This window comes from Bombus bifarius, unplaced genomic scaffold, assembly GCF_011952205.1.
Source record: "Bombus bifarius isolate JDL3187 unplaced genomic scaffold, Bbif_JDL3187 scf7180000007970, whole genome shotgun sequence".
NCBI lineage: Eukaryota > Metazoa > Arthropoda > Insecta > Hymenoptera > Apidae > Bombus > Bombus bifarius.
Genome location: NW_022884356.1, coordinates 7,661,901 through 7,681,790, shown reverse-complemented (window position 1 = coordinate 7,681,790; position 19,890 = coordinate 7,661,901). Strand labels below are relative to the sequence as shown.

The 19,890-nt window shown below is 37.7% G+C and overlaps 1 protein-coding gene and 1 pseudogene across 2 annotated transcripts in view; both read left to right on the top strand.

Moving 5' to 3' along the window:
• The first annotated feature begins 9,410 nt into the window (after positions 1-9,410).
• On the top strand, positions 9,411-11,898 carry LOC117212774 (annotated as a pseudogene).
• Positions 11,899-17,897: 5,999 nt separating this feature from the next.
• Positions 17,898-19,890, top strand: part of LOC117212156 (hemicentin-1-like) — a 54,328-nt gene continuing 52,335 nt past the window's right edge. The window contains exon 1 of one of the 2 annotated variants that reach the window (XM_033456674.1): positions 17,898-18,990. In XM_033456674.1, the coding sequence (XP_033312565.1) occupies positions 18,909-18,990 (82 nt within the window). In that variant the 5' untranslated portion in view covers positions 17,898-18,908. The remainder of the gene's footprint in view (positions 18,991-19,890) is intronic. The other variant, XM_033456688.1, reaches the window with a different exon arrangement.

The following is a 19,890-nucleotide window of genomic DNA, read 5'->3' as shown; positions in this document are numbered from 1 at the left end:
AGGTTGCAGCGGACCCAAAATCTATAGGAGTCCCTATAATAAGAGCAATCAACATTGATAGCGATAATTGTCTTCCGGATCCGATGTGTAAAAAATTTGATACTGAAGAATGTAATACAGACGAGAATTTTTTATTTATTTTTATCAGCTTTTTATACTTGTCTTTCTCTCGTTATTTTTTCTTTTAATATCTCATTATATACCTAATAAGATATTATTATATTATATATCTAATAATAATATCATTATATATCTAATAAGAGAACTCGTCTTGTATCGTATACTTAAGAAGGTTTTCGTGAAAACGTTAATTGATTAATTTCATACTTTAATAGATTTCAGGAGGTTTACCAACAGTCGCAACAGTTATTTTTACCATGCTATTTTAATTGTTATCCATTTAATCTATATAATATTTATCTACACGTTAAAAGCCAGTAGCTGTTGTTGGACGATTCTGGAAAGACCTTTCTCTCCTTCAGATGTTACATTACGTCGACCAAAGCATGCGATCTTCGAACATCGCACAATTGCGCGAACAAGTCGAAGATGTCACGGTATAGGGACAGTTTTTTCGATGGTATAGGGAAATCGCGTAAACTAAATTTTACGATATCCTTGTAGATGAGAATCATCGAATAAAATTTAATAGAGCAACGCGTGACGATGTCTTTTATTTCTTACGATACTGTCGTAGGCCATAAAATACGATATTTAGATCGACTAGAGAGTGATAAAGAAAAAAAAAGAAGAGAGAAAGGTAAATGGAACCATAAAATAATATCGCACGTACCTTATTTTCTTTTTCTTACGACGTTAACGATCGAGTATAAAACAAAATGATATCTACCGCTGTATCGAATATACCGCTTTTAAATTTTAAATGTGTTGTACAATTCGATTACGCGTGTAAAGTTTTAATATTCTCCGAGTGTTACTGTGCAAATATCAAACGAGATGAATTCTTCGTCGATCGTTCATTCGACTCCGCATCCGAATCTGAATGTTATTCTCAGTAGCAGTATGGATAAAATGCTATTCGAATATTTGTGTCTTTTCTATACTATAACGTTGCTCAGCCATAAGCATACGAAGGAGAAAAGTGATGTCTTTATTCTAACTTGGATATTTTGATACGTTTATGGGACCATTTAATCGATAAGTTGTTGTAATTTCAAGACTTATCTAAATAGTAAAAGTTACAAAAGTTATCAGACATATGATCTAAATGGATCTAAATTATCGTAGAAAATTCTTTTCAATTTCTCAATTTCGGAGGCTCTTTTCACAATACAGAAATTACGTATCCTGATCATCATTCTCGACAACGCCAAATGCTTTCTTCGAATATCAAAACATTTGAATATTAGAGTGATATTAATCATCAAAATTTCACAATATACTCGAGTTTACTTGAACATAAATTAAGGAACGAGGCAGCAAAGTTAATAATAGACGCGTGTCAACACATTTAATTATATATTTGCGTGCCTTTTTCCGTTTTTTCAGTAGAATTATCGTCTACGATCAAGAGATTTCACATCGAGATAAAAATAATGGCAATTCAGGGTGACATTATTAAACAAATCTCTATGTTCAACAGGACTTGTTTACATAATCGAATACGACACAGATCAAAGCTGCGTTGATGTCTCGACGAGCTTCGTACGTTTATTGTATACCGAAATATTTTTTCCTTTTCCAAGATATAGCATTTAAGGTAAAGTTGTATCGTTGTTATACTTTAACATTTTTTTTCGTGTAAAAATAATACCATCATTCGATAAAACTTCTTTCGTTTCTCTTCTGCAATTCGCGGATGAGGAATATTCTCATACCAAACTATTTCGATAAACACATACCGACATTTTCATGATTGAAAATAGTTTAATGTTAAGTAGTTTAACTTACTGTTAAGTAGCGTAAAAAAGATTTCAAATCTATTTTATGGAAACGAAATACGAGGACTACAAAAATTTAATTATTTGTCGTCCACTGATATATATATCAGAAATCGACTTGTTTCGCCTGTCTTCTTCGTGCGAGTTTATTTTCTAGGCGATAATAGCTATTTGAAAAAGTATTATTGAGAAAAACCTTCAGTTTCGGATATACCCTGAAGAAGTAAACTGATCTCGAAAAACCAAAAGTATGACATTGATCGATCATCGTAAAAGCTTAAAGATCTAAGAGTCAAGTATCATGCGTATATGGTTGTTGCAAGCGATATTGAAATACAAGACTCTTCAGACTTCTTATTCAGCTCCTGATTTCTTATTAAACCCATTTTCTTCCAGATTAAATCTACATTTAATCAGAAAATGCTATGTTATCCGTTTTATTATACCCGACGTCAATATAAAAAAAGGGCAATCCCGTGACATGGAACTATTTTTCAATGATGCAAATGGGCCAACGCACCATTACCATATTCTAATTATGCATATAGGTCCTCCGTCTTTCTCCGTTTCTCAATGTTATTCTCACTCACCGCATTTTTTTTCTTTGTCGCTATCACGTCGGTCACGTGGCGTTGGTAAAAATGGTGAAACACGAAAGTGTGCTCTCACATCGAAACGTAGACCGATCTAAGATAAATGAGAGCGATCCCATGGAAAAAGGTTACGGCCTCTGATGTCATCAGTCAATTGGAGTCTAGAATTTTATTTATTCAAGGAGCACGCCATATTTACAAATATTAGGCGAAAGCAAATTCTATGCTTTCAATTCTATAGTTTATAGCGCTTAACGCGTCTATAGTGCCGACAATTGATTTTTAAAGTTACGTATCGTTTAGTATTAAGATTGCGAAGATATCGTGAAACACGTGTAAGTACAGTACCGTGCGAAATTCTTAGACTCCGATCAAACGGAAATGTTTTATTTATGCAAACATAAAAATAATCGATGTTTTCCAATTCTCTTAATTTTTATGAGGGTTTTAATTCGAGAACATTGCTATATACTTGCTAGCAACGTCCAAAAATCAAAATCAACTTGAAAACTAAGGCCGAACGGCGGAATAGTTTTGCATATGCATGTACATATATGGTTATAGGGGAAAGTTGTTTAAAATGTTGAGATTTATTTCACAGTCGTCGAAATCGTCGAGGTGGTTCCTTTTTCCTAGATATTTACCATAATTAGTATCTGGAGTGACCTTCTGTTTTCGATATCTATTTCTTGTATACATTTATACTACTAAGTACTTCTACGATATCATCTACGATTATATTAGATTGTATTAGACGATTAGTAGTAGAAGGCAGTATCTTCGTAAACAACGAATAGAAATTAGGGGAAATTAGGCGATACATTTTTTCGATAGTGTTCCTATATTCCTAGAATCGCTATATTCATAGGTAAATAAAATGAATTTCTTTGGAGTTGCCTAACTGTATCGTTTTTCCGTATAGACTTTATCAACGATTGAAAATTGACTTTGTCAACAGCGAGGAGCAATCGTACTGTGCATTGTATGTAAATGTTTTGGCAGCGGAACACACGCTTTTCGAGTAAGCTGAGGTATCGCTTACAAATCGATAGCCGACACACGGTGGTTCATATACGTAGGAGCGTTTTACTATTTTGCCACGAAATATCGAAAATTGACACAACGAACGGCCACTATTATCAAAACGTTCACTTTGATATCACCTTGTTACCGTGAAACACTCTGCTCTAAGATATGACGTACGCGCCATACGTAATGAACGTATTAGCACTTCCGCTACCTACGTATACTACCTATACATATATGTATGCATGTAGATGGAAGAGCAGCGTCTCATTGTCAACTGTGTACGCCGTATATGTACGGTGTTCCACGTTCACACAGTGATTTAGAAAGTAAATATATCTGGATAGTTATGCAGAGGCGAGACGAAGACGGGTCATCGACATCGTTGTACTTTGTGACCCAAATAGCAAACAGTTTTTAATTAGAGCACGGTTATAGCGAATGGGTGGAACACGAGTTACCACAGAGACAATTCTGGAACGTAACGCGTAGAACGTAGAGCGGTATATGTATTTTGCGTACAAGGAGCTACCCTAGAAGGACATATTATGTACAAGGATGTATAGAGATGACGCTATCGGCGAATGTGACAAACTGTATGATCTACGCGAAAACTGCTTCCAAAAGTATCTTCGTTCAATTGCATCGTCGTTTACACGATTGGACGCGTGTTCGAGGACAGGAATTTGTATGACGATACTTCGAACGACTACAAAGATGCTACTTACGAACGATCCATTATAAGTGGTAATCGCTTGAGACTTACTCGAGATTCCTGACGTCCTTGTGGTCAACAAGAATTCAGACTGGATAGCGTCGATGTATATATTAATAATGTACTATACTACGAAGGATCCATGTAGATGGTAATCGTTCCAGGTATCTTATACTCTTGACATCTTCGTGGTTGAAAACAATTTAGATTGGATAAAGCGTGTTGGTGGTTATGCTAATAATGGTCGTCCTACGTCCGCCTTGTGTCCATAGTCATTCTATTTTGGAGGATCGCAGGAACTCGTACGAAGCAAAACCCCGGACGCACTGTGTGAATCCATTGCATAATTCATAAAGGAAGCTCTTGCATCGATGTATCTGGGTCCTTCGCTAAATCTGGTCCTGGAACGAGTGGTGAATTTTTAAAACACCAAACTTATAGGAACTTGGTTACCGGGGACAAGGCTTTTCGAAAAACTGTGCGAGCATGTGGTACTGTACAGTAGTAGTGTAACTCGTTTTGGCTTTCGTCTAGGAATGTGTTATAGTTATCGTATAATAATTCATAGGAATTACGAATTACGACGCGAACTTTACGTTTGCGCTGGGTACTAACATTTTGCTCGTAATTAGATTACCTTTGTGATGTTTTTGAGGAACTGGATGCATTGGACCACTTTCTCTTACAAGCAAACTTTTACAAGTACCCGGCAAGGATTCAGTATCCGAGAGAGAAACTATAGAGGAGAAGAACGAAGAACGTTGCAAAGGTTGTTTTCCCCTGTTACAGTACTTTGTAACAGGTAATGAAGTTCATTTTTCTTGTATTATAAAATCTACTTTTCAAGAACATCCATCATTGCCTTTATAAAGAAATTATAGAGAAGTTGATATTCGAGATTCATTAAAGATTGCAGCATTATCTGAATTTACTTTTGAAGAATATCCATCGCTGCGTTGAAAAATATCTTCAAGAAGAAGATACAATGAAATTAATATTCGGTATTCACTAAAAAATTAAAGTTTTATCTAAATTTACACTATTAGAAAACAATCGCAACGCTGCCATATAAAGAACGAATATTTCAACTCACGAGTGTTGGCGATATAAAAATAAGTTTTATTGTAAATATTCGACTTAAAATGGTTCCCGATTTTCTTATAAATTTCGCGAAATTACGTATATAATGATACGTATATAATGAGTGCGGAGATCGAGTTGACATACGTCGTTTTGCTCACATTAACGCATAGTATATCGCCTAACTAACTCGTGAACAGATCCGTGACACGCATTTCATAATCGTAAATCGTAATTTCATATTTTTCGAAGCTAGCTCGTTTTATCGTATCTTAAACGTACTATAACTTCACGGAGTAAATTAAAATTCGCCTTTTACAGAATGACTATTGTGATTTGGCGATTATGATGAGATTACAAAATTCCTCGAATTCCTTATGCAAAACAACGTACGTTGGTATGCAAAGGTTTTCAGCGAAATTCCGAAAGCGATTCGTTAAAACAAAATTTCAACGAATATTTTAAATATATTTCAAGAATTTCTACCCTACGGAGTGGTCCACGATCAGTCGCCACGATATTTCAATTGTTACTAACATATATGTATACGAACGATGCATATAAAACATCGTTTCTGCTAACTCTGACTCTGAGGACGATATAAACATCGAATTTTAACAAATTGTGCGTTTATATTTGTCTTTATTTATTCATTTTTGTGTATTTATTTGTTGTGTTTTTATCCCGAAGAACGAGAACGTAATAAAAAGGAGACAGTTGCCTGATAACTTGTCCTATAACTCTGCAAAATTTCGAAAAATTCGGAATTTTTTGATTATCCAAGTTCCCTTTTATGATACGGCTCGTCGAGTAGGATATACAGTGCAAAAACGAGCGAAACTAGGCACAGTCGTATCAATTCGTGCAAGAACGCATAAAAATTCGTTCGAACGCGCGTGTGTCATTCATTCATCTTCGAAGTTATTTCAGTGTGTACAAGGTAGGAAGATTGTTGCGGTATTTGTCCACACCGAGCGTACAGTTTCCTTTGATGTAGCGACATTCAGCAAAATCACACGGGTTTTGACGCAAGTTAGCATGTATATATGTATATCGTTCAAGCTAGCCGCTATGGAGGTTGGACTAGATTTTTTTTGCAAAACGATTTCAGCATATTTCATGTGTCATAGAGCATATAAAGCCAGGTTCATAAATGCTTTGTTAAAAAAGTTATAACAGGAATACGTAAGATAACAACCGACTGATCATTTATTTGATCTTCACACGAACTATAGAGTTAAATTCTTTATATTATTTCCGAAATAAGAGTAATAAACTAATTGGAATAATTCATTATATTGAATTATCATTTTTTGTATCTTTATTTCAAATGAAATTTTCTCAAGCGTCTATCAGCCTCGAACTGCGAAGAAGCCTTAAACAACTAAAGAATAAATTTCGACTTGCAAATAAAAAATTGCTGATCGTTAGAGAAATATTTCACAATTCTAAATGTCAAAAGATCAAAACTAATCGGAAGATAGTGGAATGATGCGACGATCAATTTGTATCATTCCGTGCGTATTTAATGAATTAGTAGAAGCTTCAAATTTGAACGAGTATATATTTGTATTTTATTTTAGATCTTTGACGTCGAATATTTAGACATTCTTCGTATAAAAATGTGAATCTGAAGTATAAATCTGAAAATGTAGTTTTCGAACTTGTATTGCTTTTCAGTTTATCGATTTGGTTAGACGAATCGATTGTCTCATCACGATTCAGGTAGAATCAGTAGAAACCAACCGCGAAACTCTATCTTTAATTAATCGCTTAATTATTGTTTCATCTTAGAGATAGAAATTTCAAACACATGCAGTACAGTTGTAGATGAAGAAAATCAGTCAGGCAACTCTTCAGTGGTCACGTACGATCAAACGACGAAGAAAAAAACACGGAACGGGATAATCCAACCGGACAGAATAATTTCCTCTTTCATAAACACGAGCAGAAAAGCGATTTTGTTACTTTTCTTCCATTCATTTCCGTATCCGTCGTAGACTCTTTCTTTTTTCTTCTTGCTAACAGTTTAGTTTGTCTCATCAGCTGCTTCTCTTGTAGCGGGATTACTTTGATCGCGTCCGTGTCTCATTGACGAACAGGCAAGCGGGAAAAGTTCTATTTCCGGCAGTAATGATGGCTGACAGTAGCATGCACAATGGAGCGAAAGAGCGATGGAAAGCAGGAAAAGAGGAAAAGAGAAAAAGAGCAAGTGGCGATATGTAACGAACGATCTTTGTATCGAAAGAAGTAGTATATACTTGCAAACTGTATAGTAATCCAACGTGACTACTTCAATGTGACACGTGCTATCGTCACCGAGCTTTTCAAAGTTTCTGACGTCGATCAACTCTCATATGCATAATAGGCAGTGTATAGGTACATATGTACGTAAATTAATATTATTTTACAAAATTTGAGCGTCTGAAAGAATGGACTTTTTTCAAGAATTCATTTCGAAGGACCTACGCGAGAAATAGATTTCGGTACGATGTTGTATATAAGAAAGTCTGATCCTTATGATATTTTTCATCTTCGTTATCGTCGCTAATAACCACCTATATATGTATAAGCAGTTGGTACGATGTTAAAACCTGCTAAAAAAGATGCAATAGATTTCAACAGAAGTTGATTGGAAGGAAATGCATATGTAGATATTTTTGTTATATTTAGGATAAGTTTGCAATAGCTTTTACAAAATTGCTGGTATGTTTAATAGTTTAGACTTATTTAAATTGAAAGATTTTACGCTATTCCTTTATGGCGCTATAAATGTCATGAATATCCTTTGTAATGTGTGTATTTTTAACCCAAAAAATACAAGTTATCGATTTTTAATAACTGCATGCTTTGAAAGGCCAGGGTGCTTTGAATTTGTAATTGTTTGCTGTACTCGCGAATGAAACGAACGTAACGCATAAAAAAGAAGTCGGTTGATAAATGATATTTTATAGCTAGCGTATATCGTGATAAATGTAATATACCCGCTAAACATGTAGCATATACGTTTTATCCGCACCGAAAACTTATTTATTTCGTGCAATTGTAGACGATTCGATAAAATATTATTTACAGAGATAACGGAGATAATCTGTACCAAAGTAGCACGGTTTACGCGCAATAAATGATACTTTATCACGACTACGCGCAATTGGACAAAATAAATTCTGCCAAGTATTTTCCACTTGTTATAGGTACGAAACAGTATTTTATCGAAATAGGAAACTCGCATTAAAGATAAAACCCCTTTTGCATTCGTGTCACTCTAGCGGTATTAAATGTACGGTCATAAAATTTTTCACGGTGTCGAGAATCTGTTATTAATAACCCCCTGAAAAGTTGATATAGATATTCAATACTTATATAGTATTATGTTTCTGTATCACGTAAATTAGGGAACTGAAATTTTTTACTTTCATGTATAGCGACCCGTGTATAATAATATTATTCGCAATTGGATTATACTTATCTATTTCGTTATTTACGATTCTCTATTTACGAAGTGCGTGTAGGATTGTGAAATTAATCGATAGTTTTATTTAATTTTCTTAATTAATTTAATAGCAAAATTTAACTCCGCTGTGTAGAATTATGTTTAATCGAAAATAAGATGCACATCGGTTAAAAATTCTTTATTTTTTCGCTACTAAACAGATAGGGATGATCGTGGGGCTCGGTGAAGAAGTAGAGGAGTAATCCATATATCTTGTAAAAAATCGTTCAAGAATCGCAAAACACGCATCGTTATAAATCTCTAAAAAATGACAAATTATTCATTTTGGCCATTCTGATAACTCTACCGTGAAAATGCATAAACAGTTACCGCGGCTCGTCTTTATTACAGTGACTTTTTAGCCTCATCTATTTGTAAAAGCGATTGTTTCATAAATTAGAAATCCTTCGTACATAATCCCCGATCTCGTCTCTTCCTGGAAAGTCGTCCGTGAAAATTCGGCCTTTCTCCCTTTGTTTTTTCGTCCCGCGCACGTACCGACAATGGGGACGAATTAAATGACAATGCATATTAATTAACCCCCTGCCCCCTGTGAAACGGGTGAGGACAATCCACGACAACGATTCGCTGGGAATTCAGCCATGACGGACCAGGAACAAGGGCAATTAGAGAAAATCAATGTTGCACAACACGTTTGTATGTTGCATTTAATAACTGTGCTTGAGTGGAACTCGATTCGCCCTTTGATGGCATAACGAACCACCTGCAACGTCGCATGCCGCGCTTTTTCCCCGTTTGCTTGTGTTGTAAATTGCTTCGTTTCAACGAGAACGAAGACGTAACAACATGGTGCGCGCCCGTTGCTCACGACTGGATTATTTTCCCCTTTACCCTTATACTGTTTCTTTTATCCTTTTCCCTCTCCTCTTCGATCCCTTTTATTTATTTTTTTTTCGTTTTCAGTCGAAGCTGGCTAATTAAATGAATGCCTGCCGGCGTTGCGTCGCGAAGCGTATCGATTTACGTTCCACGGGGTTGGTCATTAAAAGAGGGTGCGAGGGCAGGTTTTTTCTTTTATTGCACGATAAAAGGGGAACGTGTTTGGCGTTCGACTCGCTCTCTGATCCCCGGATCAAAGATTCTTACGTGTTTTTTTGTTTTATTCGCCCTTAATCTCTGGTGATTACGCTTTTGTAGAAATTTCATGTAGCCCCGAGCTTGAACGGGACAAGGCAGGCGAGCGATTGGCAAGTCGGTTGCTTTTATTTCGCAATTTCAACTTTAATGGATCGCGTAAGATTTGTCGGCTTGTACGAAGCTGTTTGCAAGTGCAGCCAACGTGTTAGGGTATCTTTGTAATTCGAATGTAATTCGAGTTAATTCGTGAAATTAAATGTTACTGGACGCGACTCGTGTAAACTTTTAAATGTCACTGATGGGTGCCAATTTGGCTAGATACGTCAGCATCGATTCCTCTATATTGCCTTGCCGATAGCATTACGTTACGTTCTATCAATATAATCCGCAAAATAGTAAATGTACCTATGTATTTTGCTAAAGACGATTTTCTATACTTATATCGATGGTTGATTAATTTTATCCTTTCGAATTTATCAAAATTCTCAAATGCAGAATTGAACGATTTCCCGAATATTCTGTTCATTTTTATTCACTGCTAAACGCACGTGGACAATTTGGAAATACTTTATTCGTTATTTATCTTTTATAACCGTGCCCTTCCTGGTTAAGACGAACTTTCAGTTACGTTTCTCCTTGGTCGCTTTGGAAATAATATGTATAAAATTCGGATGACAATCAACGAGTTAACCAGTAACTCAATTTAGCACTTGCAAAACGTACAAATTCATCGAACCTTCTATATTCCATGGTTTCGCAGTATTTATTACTTTTAGTTTCAGTACGTTGTTTCCCGAAGTGTACTTTAGAGATGTAGCGTAAAAAATAGCGGTAAAAGATGGTTGAAGGAAAGTAAATAGCCTTTCGAAAATCTTCCTTCGATTTAACTCGCCGGTGCGGCGATAAAAAGCATTTCTTAAGTTTGCCAATATATCGACGCATATTTTATAGGTCGAGCCATTATCGGAACATCTCTTCAGACTAGAAGCGGAGAGATGGAGGCCCTTAAGAACCAGGCTTTCGCCTGTCTTCACCTTCGGAAAGTTGAAGGAGATGTTTCACTTGTTGCTAGAGTGGTCGGACCACTTCGACGAGTATCTGGACAGATTGATCGCGGAAGGCGAGCTGATCGAGTGTCGTGAAATCTCGGCGAGATACACCGCCGACCTGATCGGTTCTTGCGCTTTCAGTAACGAGATGAATGTATTCGCGATCGAAGAGAGCTATTTTCGTAGAGAAACGAAGTATTTGGACGCGTGTTCCCAATTCCTTTACTTTTTACATAAGCATTGCAATTTATTTTTTTGAAAGGTCATTTATTGATTAGAAAATTTACAGCGCCTACGTATTTGAATATTTTTTCCTATTTTTTTTTGTATACGTATGTACAGAGAAACGTTGAGAAAGTATCTAGTGGCATTATGACTCTTCGGAACAGCGTTAGAGGATTACACGTTCTCAGGAACGAAAGCAACCATACGAAAGGGTTAAAACATTTTCATTCCTGTTTAGCCGATTCATAGAGATCTGAGAATTTATCCGAATGCGGAAGTCTTCGATGTTGAAAGATTCACGGATGACAACGCGAGAAGCAGACATTCGATGTTCTATCTGCATTTTAGGGATGGTCCTAGAAATTGTATTGGTAACGCGTTAAGGCTTCGATGCAGTTGCTAGAGCGTAGAGTGTTCAACGAATAAATTGTGTAAATCTATTTACTTGCACCGAACGTATCTGAGGAAACGCAACATTTAATTAATGCAAAGTTTCCTACCTTCAAGACCAATATAATGACAACAACTGATAAAATAATTTCGAATAATTGCACTTGCAGGTGCAAGATGTGCTGGAAATCGGACAAACGTGGGACTCGTCACGGTCTTGTTGAAATTTAAAGTGCAAGTATGCGAAGAAACTTTCGAAAAATATGATACGGACAAGATGACGGACATTGTTTCAACCAACACACGGAATATACGTATGCGAAGCTGACAAAGCTCGTGGCATAGAAGAATAACAAAATTTGTATCGTTAACTTTTTATCTAGTTTAACGTAGCCGTATCGTATCCGCTCGACGTGGATTAATATATCGTATATGAGCGGATTGGAACGTTCTAACTGTTATTTTTATCTTTATACCTGAATTGGGAGAGCCAGAAGAATATTTCTTCGTAGTAAATCGCTTCTAAAAACGTTATAGTTTTACAAGAACAAAAGTCGTTATAGGAAAGGGTCGGACTAGCGGGACGGCGATCTACGAGATTCATCGTGATTCCAATATTTACCCTGAGTCGGATCTGCTCCGATCCCAGGGGTTCAGTTCAAGAACGAGGATTTCGTGTCAGCAAATCCGATGTCCCACCTAGCTGCTTTTTAGAGACGGTTCAAGGAACTGCATCGGCAACGCCGTGAAAAATCTATTATTGTGTCCGGGGATCTCTGCGCTTCTGAAATATTGAATTCGTTTGCTTTTACGGAATCCTACAAACGTAGATATACTTTCTTGTTATATTCAATAAGATACCACGAATAGAGTAACTTTCGAATGTGTATTACATAGTTACTTGCCGAGGTAGTAGAAACATGTAATAGGTAGCCTGATCAAGCGCGATAAGTAGATTGTGAATTTTTATATATTTAAGAAGTTTAAAGGCGAACAAATATATAAAATACACGTAACGCGTCAGAAATTATCTAAGATGGCTACTTATTTTTTCAATATTTAGGGAGCGGAAAGAAAGTCTCTACGAGGGTTTTATTTTCTTAGTTGTGTCTAAAAAGATCTTAATTTGCGCGAATATCAATAGTCAGACGAAATACAGAGACGATATACAGTGAAATTTATGCATCGTGTGTCTTACAACGAAACAGGAAACGTTGGCAAATCTGATTTTGATTCATCGGTTGGTTTATACGAGAGACGGATGAAAATGTCGAGTAACCGGAGAATGGAGATGCTCGATGACTCGAAAGAGAAAACAAAGTCCTCATCAGAGACACTTGCTCGAATAACTAGATACGTAGTGTCCAATCGATGTAAATTCGCAAACGCAAAAGGTGGTTTACTGCAGCCGTTAACAAAGTTTAATATCGTTCTATATTCGCTTAAAAAATATAGGTTTCAAATATAGGAGTATGGAAAATGTCATGTTCGGAAATGTAAAATCAACCAAGTTATAATTATTTGGAGGGAACGAAAATCGATAGTCGAGGACGTATTTCTAGGTATGTGCACGTGTACTTGATTTCGTTGGTAACTGTTGAATTAATAAATCTGCTCAAGTTAAATTTCGCTAGAAAATTGCCTGCTAAATGTTGCAACAGCGCAAGGTTTCGTGATTTGCACACCTTGCACAGTTTGCCATAAGAAACACGTGACGTGGCAGAGATGAAACAGGGATGACGTTTGAGGGCAAAGGGTTGAAACAAGTAAATCTTGTCACGACGGCGACGCGACGCGGTGTTTCTCTCTTCCTTCAAGCGCTTTTTAAAGAATTCGTTTTGGCTATTTTCGTCGTTGTTCTTTCCGAGCGCGCCATGAAATGTTCCCCTTGTTTAACGAAATATCGCTTTTTATTTTATCGTTACTTTTTCTTTCTTATCCTTTTTTATCTTCTTCGCTCGTTCTTTGTGGATAAAAAAGGACGGAACATTTTCAATTTCGCAAGTTGCACTCATCGTGCTATTACAGAGACACTATGCTTTTGTATAACTATGAACATTCGCGCATCGCTAAACGTAGAATAAACTAAAATAATTCTGGCAAAGGCGAAGATCTGAAGAGCGTAGAAGTTTTACTTATTTACAACTAACAGAACACGAAATTTCCTTATTTCGATAGCTCTGATGTCGAACGAGCATCTATATCCAATCACGAAAGTTTAGCGTTTTTAACGCTATTAAAATTAAAGGATTTCGTCGTAACATTTTTATGAGATAAATGTAAACATTTTTTTAAATTCCTGCTAGAAATTTGTTAATACATCGAACAAGGTCAGAGTTACTTCGTATCGATATGTTAGCTTAAAAATATGCAAAAAATTCTATGGCAAAACGTGTTTTCTTCTTTCCATAGATAAATCGTGTTATTGTCATTATCGATAGCGTTTGAATAATAGAATCACGAAAAATCTGGTATTCGTTGTATTATCACGCGAAGACATCCTAAAATTCCGAGTATCCCGCATCGCGTGGTTAGTGTGTATTCTGAACTTAACCCCTTTCTTAGGGTGCGCCCTAGAAACTTATTGCAGAAGCAATAAACTACCTTCTCGAGCGCACGATTGTCGACTTTTCTGTGCTTTTAGCAACCCGCTCGTAATGGTGACGAACGTGCCACCTCCTATTTCATTTGATGAAATCCTTTGTAACCGACTCGAGAGATCATAATTGACGGATATGGTAACAGTATCTTTAGGTTGCCGATCTTTTAAACGTTACGTCCTCGTAACAAGCTTCGTAACGGATGAAAGAGTTTCTTTGAAACACTTCTTCTAGCGACTGGAAATTTGTTCATCCGTGTTTAAATCTGCGCTAGAGATATTTAGTTACTCGACGCTAGAATTATTGTCCAAAGTATAAAAATACTGACAAAGATATCTAAATGAAAGGGTATTTTATTACCAAAAACCGCTCAAATTTACAACCGTGCGCTATTGCTGATCTATAAGGCTGCTATCGCAAATTGCGAATGCATGTCGAAGAAATTGGAATGAAATATGTGGCTATCTGATGTAAAATAGTTCGCAGTAGTTTTGTAATAAGTAATTGCTACTGATTCTAGATATAGAAGGATACGCGTCTTGGATCGGTATTTTATTAGTTTTATTACGCTGGTGAAAAGTTAAAAACCTAGTTCTAGTCGATATTGTAAAGCTCCTAACAAACGATAATATAAAAGACGGCCCACCACGCTGTAACGTGGCACGAAGCGGTTTATACCATCGTACATTTCCACGACACGGCTGGCCGATCGAGCGCACGTGCGCAAATCGATTCCCCGCAGCATCGAGATGAACGAGGAATGACGTGTACGGTTTGCGTAATCCAATAATCAAGCTTTAACAGTTTATCGCAATCGCGCACCGTTCGGTTTATTCTCAGGATGACGAAAAAAAGAGAAAAACGACGAGAAAAGACTAAAAAAGAAAGAAGAAATGCCGAGGAGGAAAAAATGTTATTCCCTTTGTGGAGTTTGCACGAAGGCAAAAGCCGAGAAAGCACCAACCCGTGATACATATTTATGAAAATGTTCATTCGAAAGTTCGACATTCAAATGGGACGGTTTTCAATTGCAGGCGGGAAAGTTTTTTCTCCGCGCGGCGAGAGAAAAAAGCTGCCCGCTGTTTGGATAACGGCTGGCTCGACTTTCCACGTAGAAATATTGCAACATTTTCGGACATACGAATCCATTTTTGTCCTTTCTACCGCGCTTTAATAGGTTTCGCGGCAGTGTATTTGCGTTGCAAAGGCCGATGAAAGTTTCGTAAAAATCGGCTGAGCGCATGAAACGCTGTTAAGTTCGTCGTACTGCCGATGGAGGGTAGTAGGATAGCTATTTCCGGATATCTGATACACTTCCTAATAAAAAGATACGGTAACAGCGTAGTAACGGTAACTAATGGAACACGAACATTTCGTACATTTAACAGTAACACGTACCTGTAAATTTTAAAGGAATCGTAGATCAACGAATTGCTAAGTAATAAATAGTTGATAAATAGCAGCTTCGAGAGGTGTCTCGTTATCGGTGTTTATTTACGAGTGACAATTGTGTTTTCGATTTCATAGAGACTTTGAGACTTTTTCCAAATACGGCGTGCTCCTTTCGGTTCGACAACTTAGACCCGCATCCTTACAAATGAAATCCAAATCTCAGTTTCAGCTGATAATAGTTTTGACGATAATGATAAAATAGTACTTTGTGCGTATCATATAATCAGGTAGTGGATTTCTATGCGTTTATGCGAAATTTAAAAGTACGAAAATGAATTCGTGTAACGCGCAAACATATATCGAGTATTTAAGATAAAACGTTTGTCGTAGTCTTCGATAGGTAAAACGAATCTCCATTTAAGTTGCCATTTCTTTAGTTTAGTTTAGTATTCGCATAAAGATTCTTGAAAGCAGTGTATTCGGAAATGATGGAAATCGGTGACGAAGACGAGCTTATAAATACGTTAGCTTATACCTTATAAAAAATTGAAAGTAAGTAGCTTTGTATTTGATACGTAAATACCAGAAATGGAGGAAATCTTAATGACGAAGAAATAATTATTTTGTAAATCATTTATTCCGAATTATTTGTCATCTTAAATATTCGATGTACATATACATGTATATGTACGCATTAATCCTAAGTTAATAAGAAATCGAGGCATTGAACTGAGAAATAATCTTTTTTATTGCTTCAGTGATTATCCGCAGACACACGTAGTGCGATAAAATGTGGTAAATGACTGCTTCGAAATATTTCTGCGCCAGTTTTATGGTGCGTTTAAAAAATTCAGATATAACTCGAGACATAAATTTTGATACTTTGTGGTGGACAAAGTTTCGACAGAAACAATGGATAGATTTATCATATTACCGTGTTAAAAATTATTCTGTTTAATATAGAGTTTCTGTTGTCTTTTACTTTCTAGATAAACAACAAACGAGGTAACGATACGCGTTGATTAACCAGCGATTCAAATTTAACGAGCTTAATGAGAGAAGTAGCAATAATTAATACAGGGGCTTGCGTTCAAACTTCCTTTATTGGCTTTTATACGAATTTATAACATGGTTTTTAATATGCTGAACATAAATTTGCTCCTATACCCGCTAGACACACACAGTGATCGTCAAGCTAAAAATGCTATGGTAGAATTCGCCGTTATTTGATAAACTTCGTTTCGAAAAAATTCGATGATTATCGATTAATCGCGTCGAGAGTCTTTAGAACGAGAAGGATTGAATAATTTGACGAACGAAAAGACGCAAAAAACGTGGAATAACTTACGGACAGGGCTGCGCATAAAATACGAACTGACTCGATCGTCCAACCAAGCCAGAGCATCATTGGCTAGAATCGATTCTAACACCGATGTTCTTTATTCGCGTCAATCAACAGCGCGATCATAACATACACACACGGAGTAGAACCTAAATAACCCGTAATCGGTTTCAAACGTTCTCCGCTAATCCCCTGGATAACGAATGAATAGTAAATACGACGTTGGAGCTTCTCACACCGTTTTCTAACATTTATCTGTTCAGCGGGGGTTGAACAAGGGGAATAGCCTGTAGTGATCAGAGCGTGGCAGGAGGGGGTATGAAAAGTGGTCGGAGAATGCTTTAAGCCAAACTGGAGCCGAAGGGTGGCGAAATCGCACGAATCGTGCCGACCCGAACCGAAAGCTCGGTTGCCCCTGTCAGTAGGCCTGCCGCAACGCAGCAGTGAGCGCGCCTTCTACCACGCGCTGAGATTACGCGACTTTTTCCCTGAATTCCGTCGATATTCGCCATACTTCCACTGATTTTCCCTACCGATACGCTTCGCTTATTATCCGTTGGTAAAACGATCGTAACACGAAACAAATTATTGCCCTTAAAACTCGTGATTCGTCGTATTGGTGCTATCTTTCGTATTTTGTGTACGCCTTTAACGTAATTGTACAGATCTGTTTTACAGCTCGAGGTAATCGCAGAACAGTGAATAGGATGGAAATTAGGTCTGTTGGAACAAAGGAATATAATTAGATGCAATCTGATACCTCTTTACAAGCGGTTGTCCTTGTTCTTGCGTTTCGATGGAGCATTCCAGCGGATGAATAAAAATCCATCGATTCCCAGCAAGCGACCTTAATCGTTCGTATTTCCAGCGGGACCAAGAGTTACCAGTACTTTGGAGGCTACTGGTCGTAGAACCGTATCCAGGACGAAAACGAGTTTGTAACGGTTCGCTCGAACAGAAAGTAGGAGTTCTCGTTGTTGCTCGTTAGTTTTGATATTCGTGATCGTTTGGGTGATCGTGGCGATCGAAAAGATAGCGGAGTCGTCGTCTTCACCGGACGTAGCGGGATTCCGATACATCATGGTGAACCATAAAGCGACTCCGATGACATCCCATGCACCCTCCGAGGCGATCGTATCCGATGGACCCTAATGACACCGGTTCGATGTTATCATCAGCATCGTCGGGGTCGTCTATTTCCGTCGCTTGGAACAGCGCGTCCTACGCGGCCAACTTGCGCTGAAAAAGGGCAGCGTTACGTCATTATCGGCGAACGATGACGGCAAGTCGTGTGATGTGTAACCGTGTATGAAGCGAGCGTTAATGGACCGTGGACGGAGCGTACGATTAACCGATCGAGTAACTCCATTAATAACGACGAAGACGTTTTATAGAGAACGCACGCAGTTGCATCGAAGGGGATGACCGAGCAACTTTAAAAAAAAGACGAAGCACCCTCGTCGAGCCGCATTCTCGTTCGGTCGTTTCGTGAATGAACCCCGTTCGATCCGTTTGCTCGACACGCGCCTGTGCATTATTCTACGCGTGTGTATGCGGTCGTTTACGGTCACGGTAACGCGAAAGTTGATCGACGGTTTTCTCGTCTCTGGCAAGCTGCACTATCGTCGATCATCCGACGTCGATGAACGTTGTCCAAGTTGTACGTACGTAAATATTCGGGTTTATTCGTTCGTGTCGATAAGTTGGTGAAAAGAAGTTAGAAGTAGAAGCGGTAGAAATCGCGATGTGAAGTTACAGAGAAGCGAGTGTGCTGTGTGAAGTTGGCGCGACGGTGTGCCACGACGAATAGCTTCTGGAATCCCAGAAGACGGAGAGAATCGGTTCGCAGGCGAAGTTGCGACTCAACCTATCGGAGAACTAGATTCATTGAAACTTATCAGCTATCTCGAGCAACTTGCTATCCTGGAGTTAAGGTGTTGGATATTCGAGGGGGAGCAGGGGGATTCGCCAGGACTCGTCTGTTCAATTACACACAGTCCCAGGATGAAGGGGATGCTTTTGCTGATGAGCACGCTGGTTTGGTTTGTTGCGGCGGAAGTTTTCCTTGGCGATGTCGACGAGCCGAGTAAGTAACTGAAACTTCTGATTCCCAACCAACCACGTACCTAGCAACTATATTAAAATAGAGCTGTAATTGTATTTGCGATTATAAGCAATTTTCAACGACACGGTCGTAAAGACTGTACCTAAAATACCGGACACACGATGTCTGTAAGATGGCCGTATAACGCGTAGATTTTGTCTCGGCAAACTGTCTGGCTGTCATTTTAAACACGGTCTCCATTACCCGTGCGGCTAGTTTAATATAAATCAAGATTTACTAGTTACGCATTCGTGATTTTTATTAATCGTGACGATATTCGTATCGAAATCTTTTTCTAAGCGATGTATCTCGATCCATCTGCACACCTCTGACTTTGATCATTTGCAAATATTTTGCGACGCCGTGCTCCGCTTAATATTCTGTTTCATTCTACTCCTTTCTCTTGTACGGTATATAAACCATATATGTACATGTTCGCTGTTGCAATTTGGTTCACCGTGAAATGGGTATGAAAGTTTTAGTGACTCGATATACGTAACGATAAATTTTATTTTATAGCTACATTTTCGATTTTCCTATTTTTGCTTAACGAACGTCAGTTTTTGACTCTCAAAGAAGTCTTTGAGCAGGAAGGAGCTTTTAAAACGTAGATGACTTTACAGGCAAGCTGAATAATTCTGATGTCTAATTTTTAATAAAAGCTATATTACACGCGATAACATTTAAAATCCAAACTATCCTCGACAGTTTGCCCAAATATCTCTCATAGATTATACCTACTCATCGACTACAAACTGGTCGATGTAAACCGAGACTCGTACCACGAATAATTAATACACGATATCCGGGCAAAATTGCGAGAAATGATTTTCTAAGAATTCGCAACCCATCCGATATTCGTCGTCGCGACGGTAATAAAGT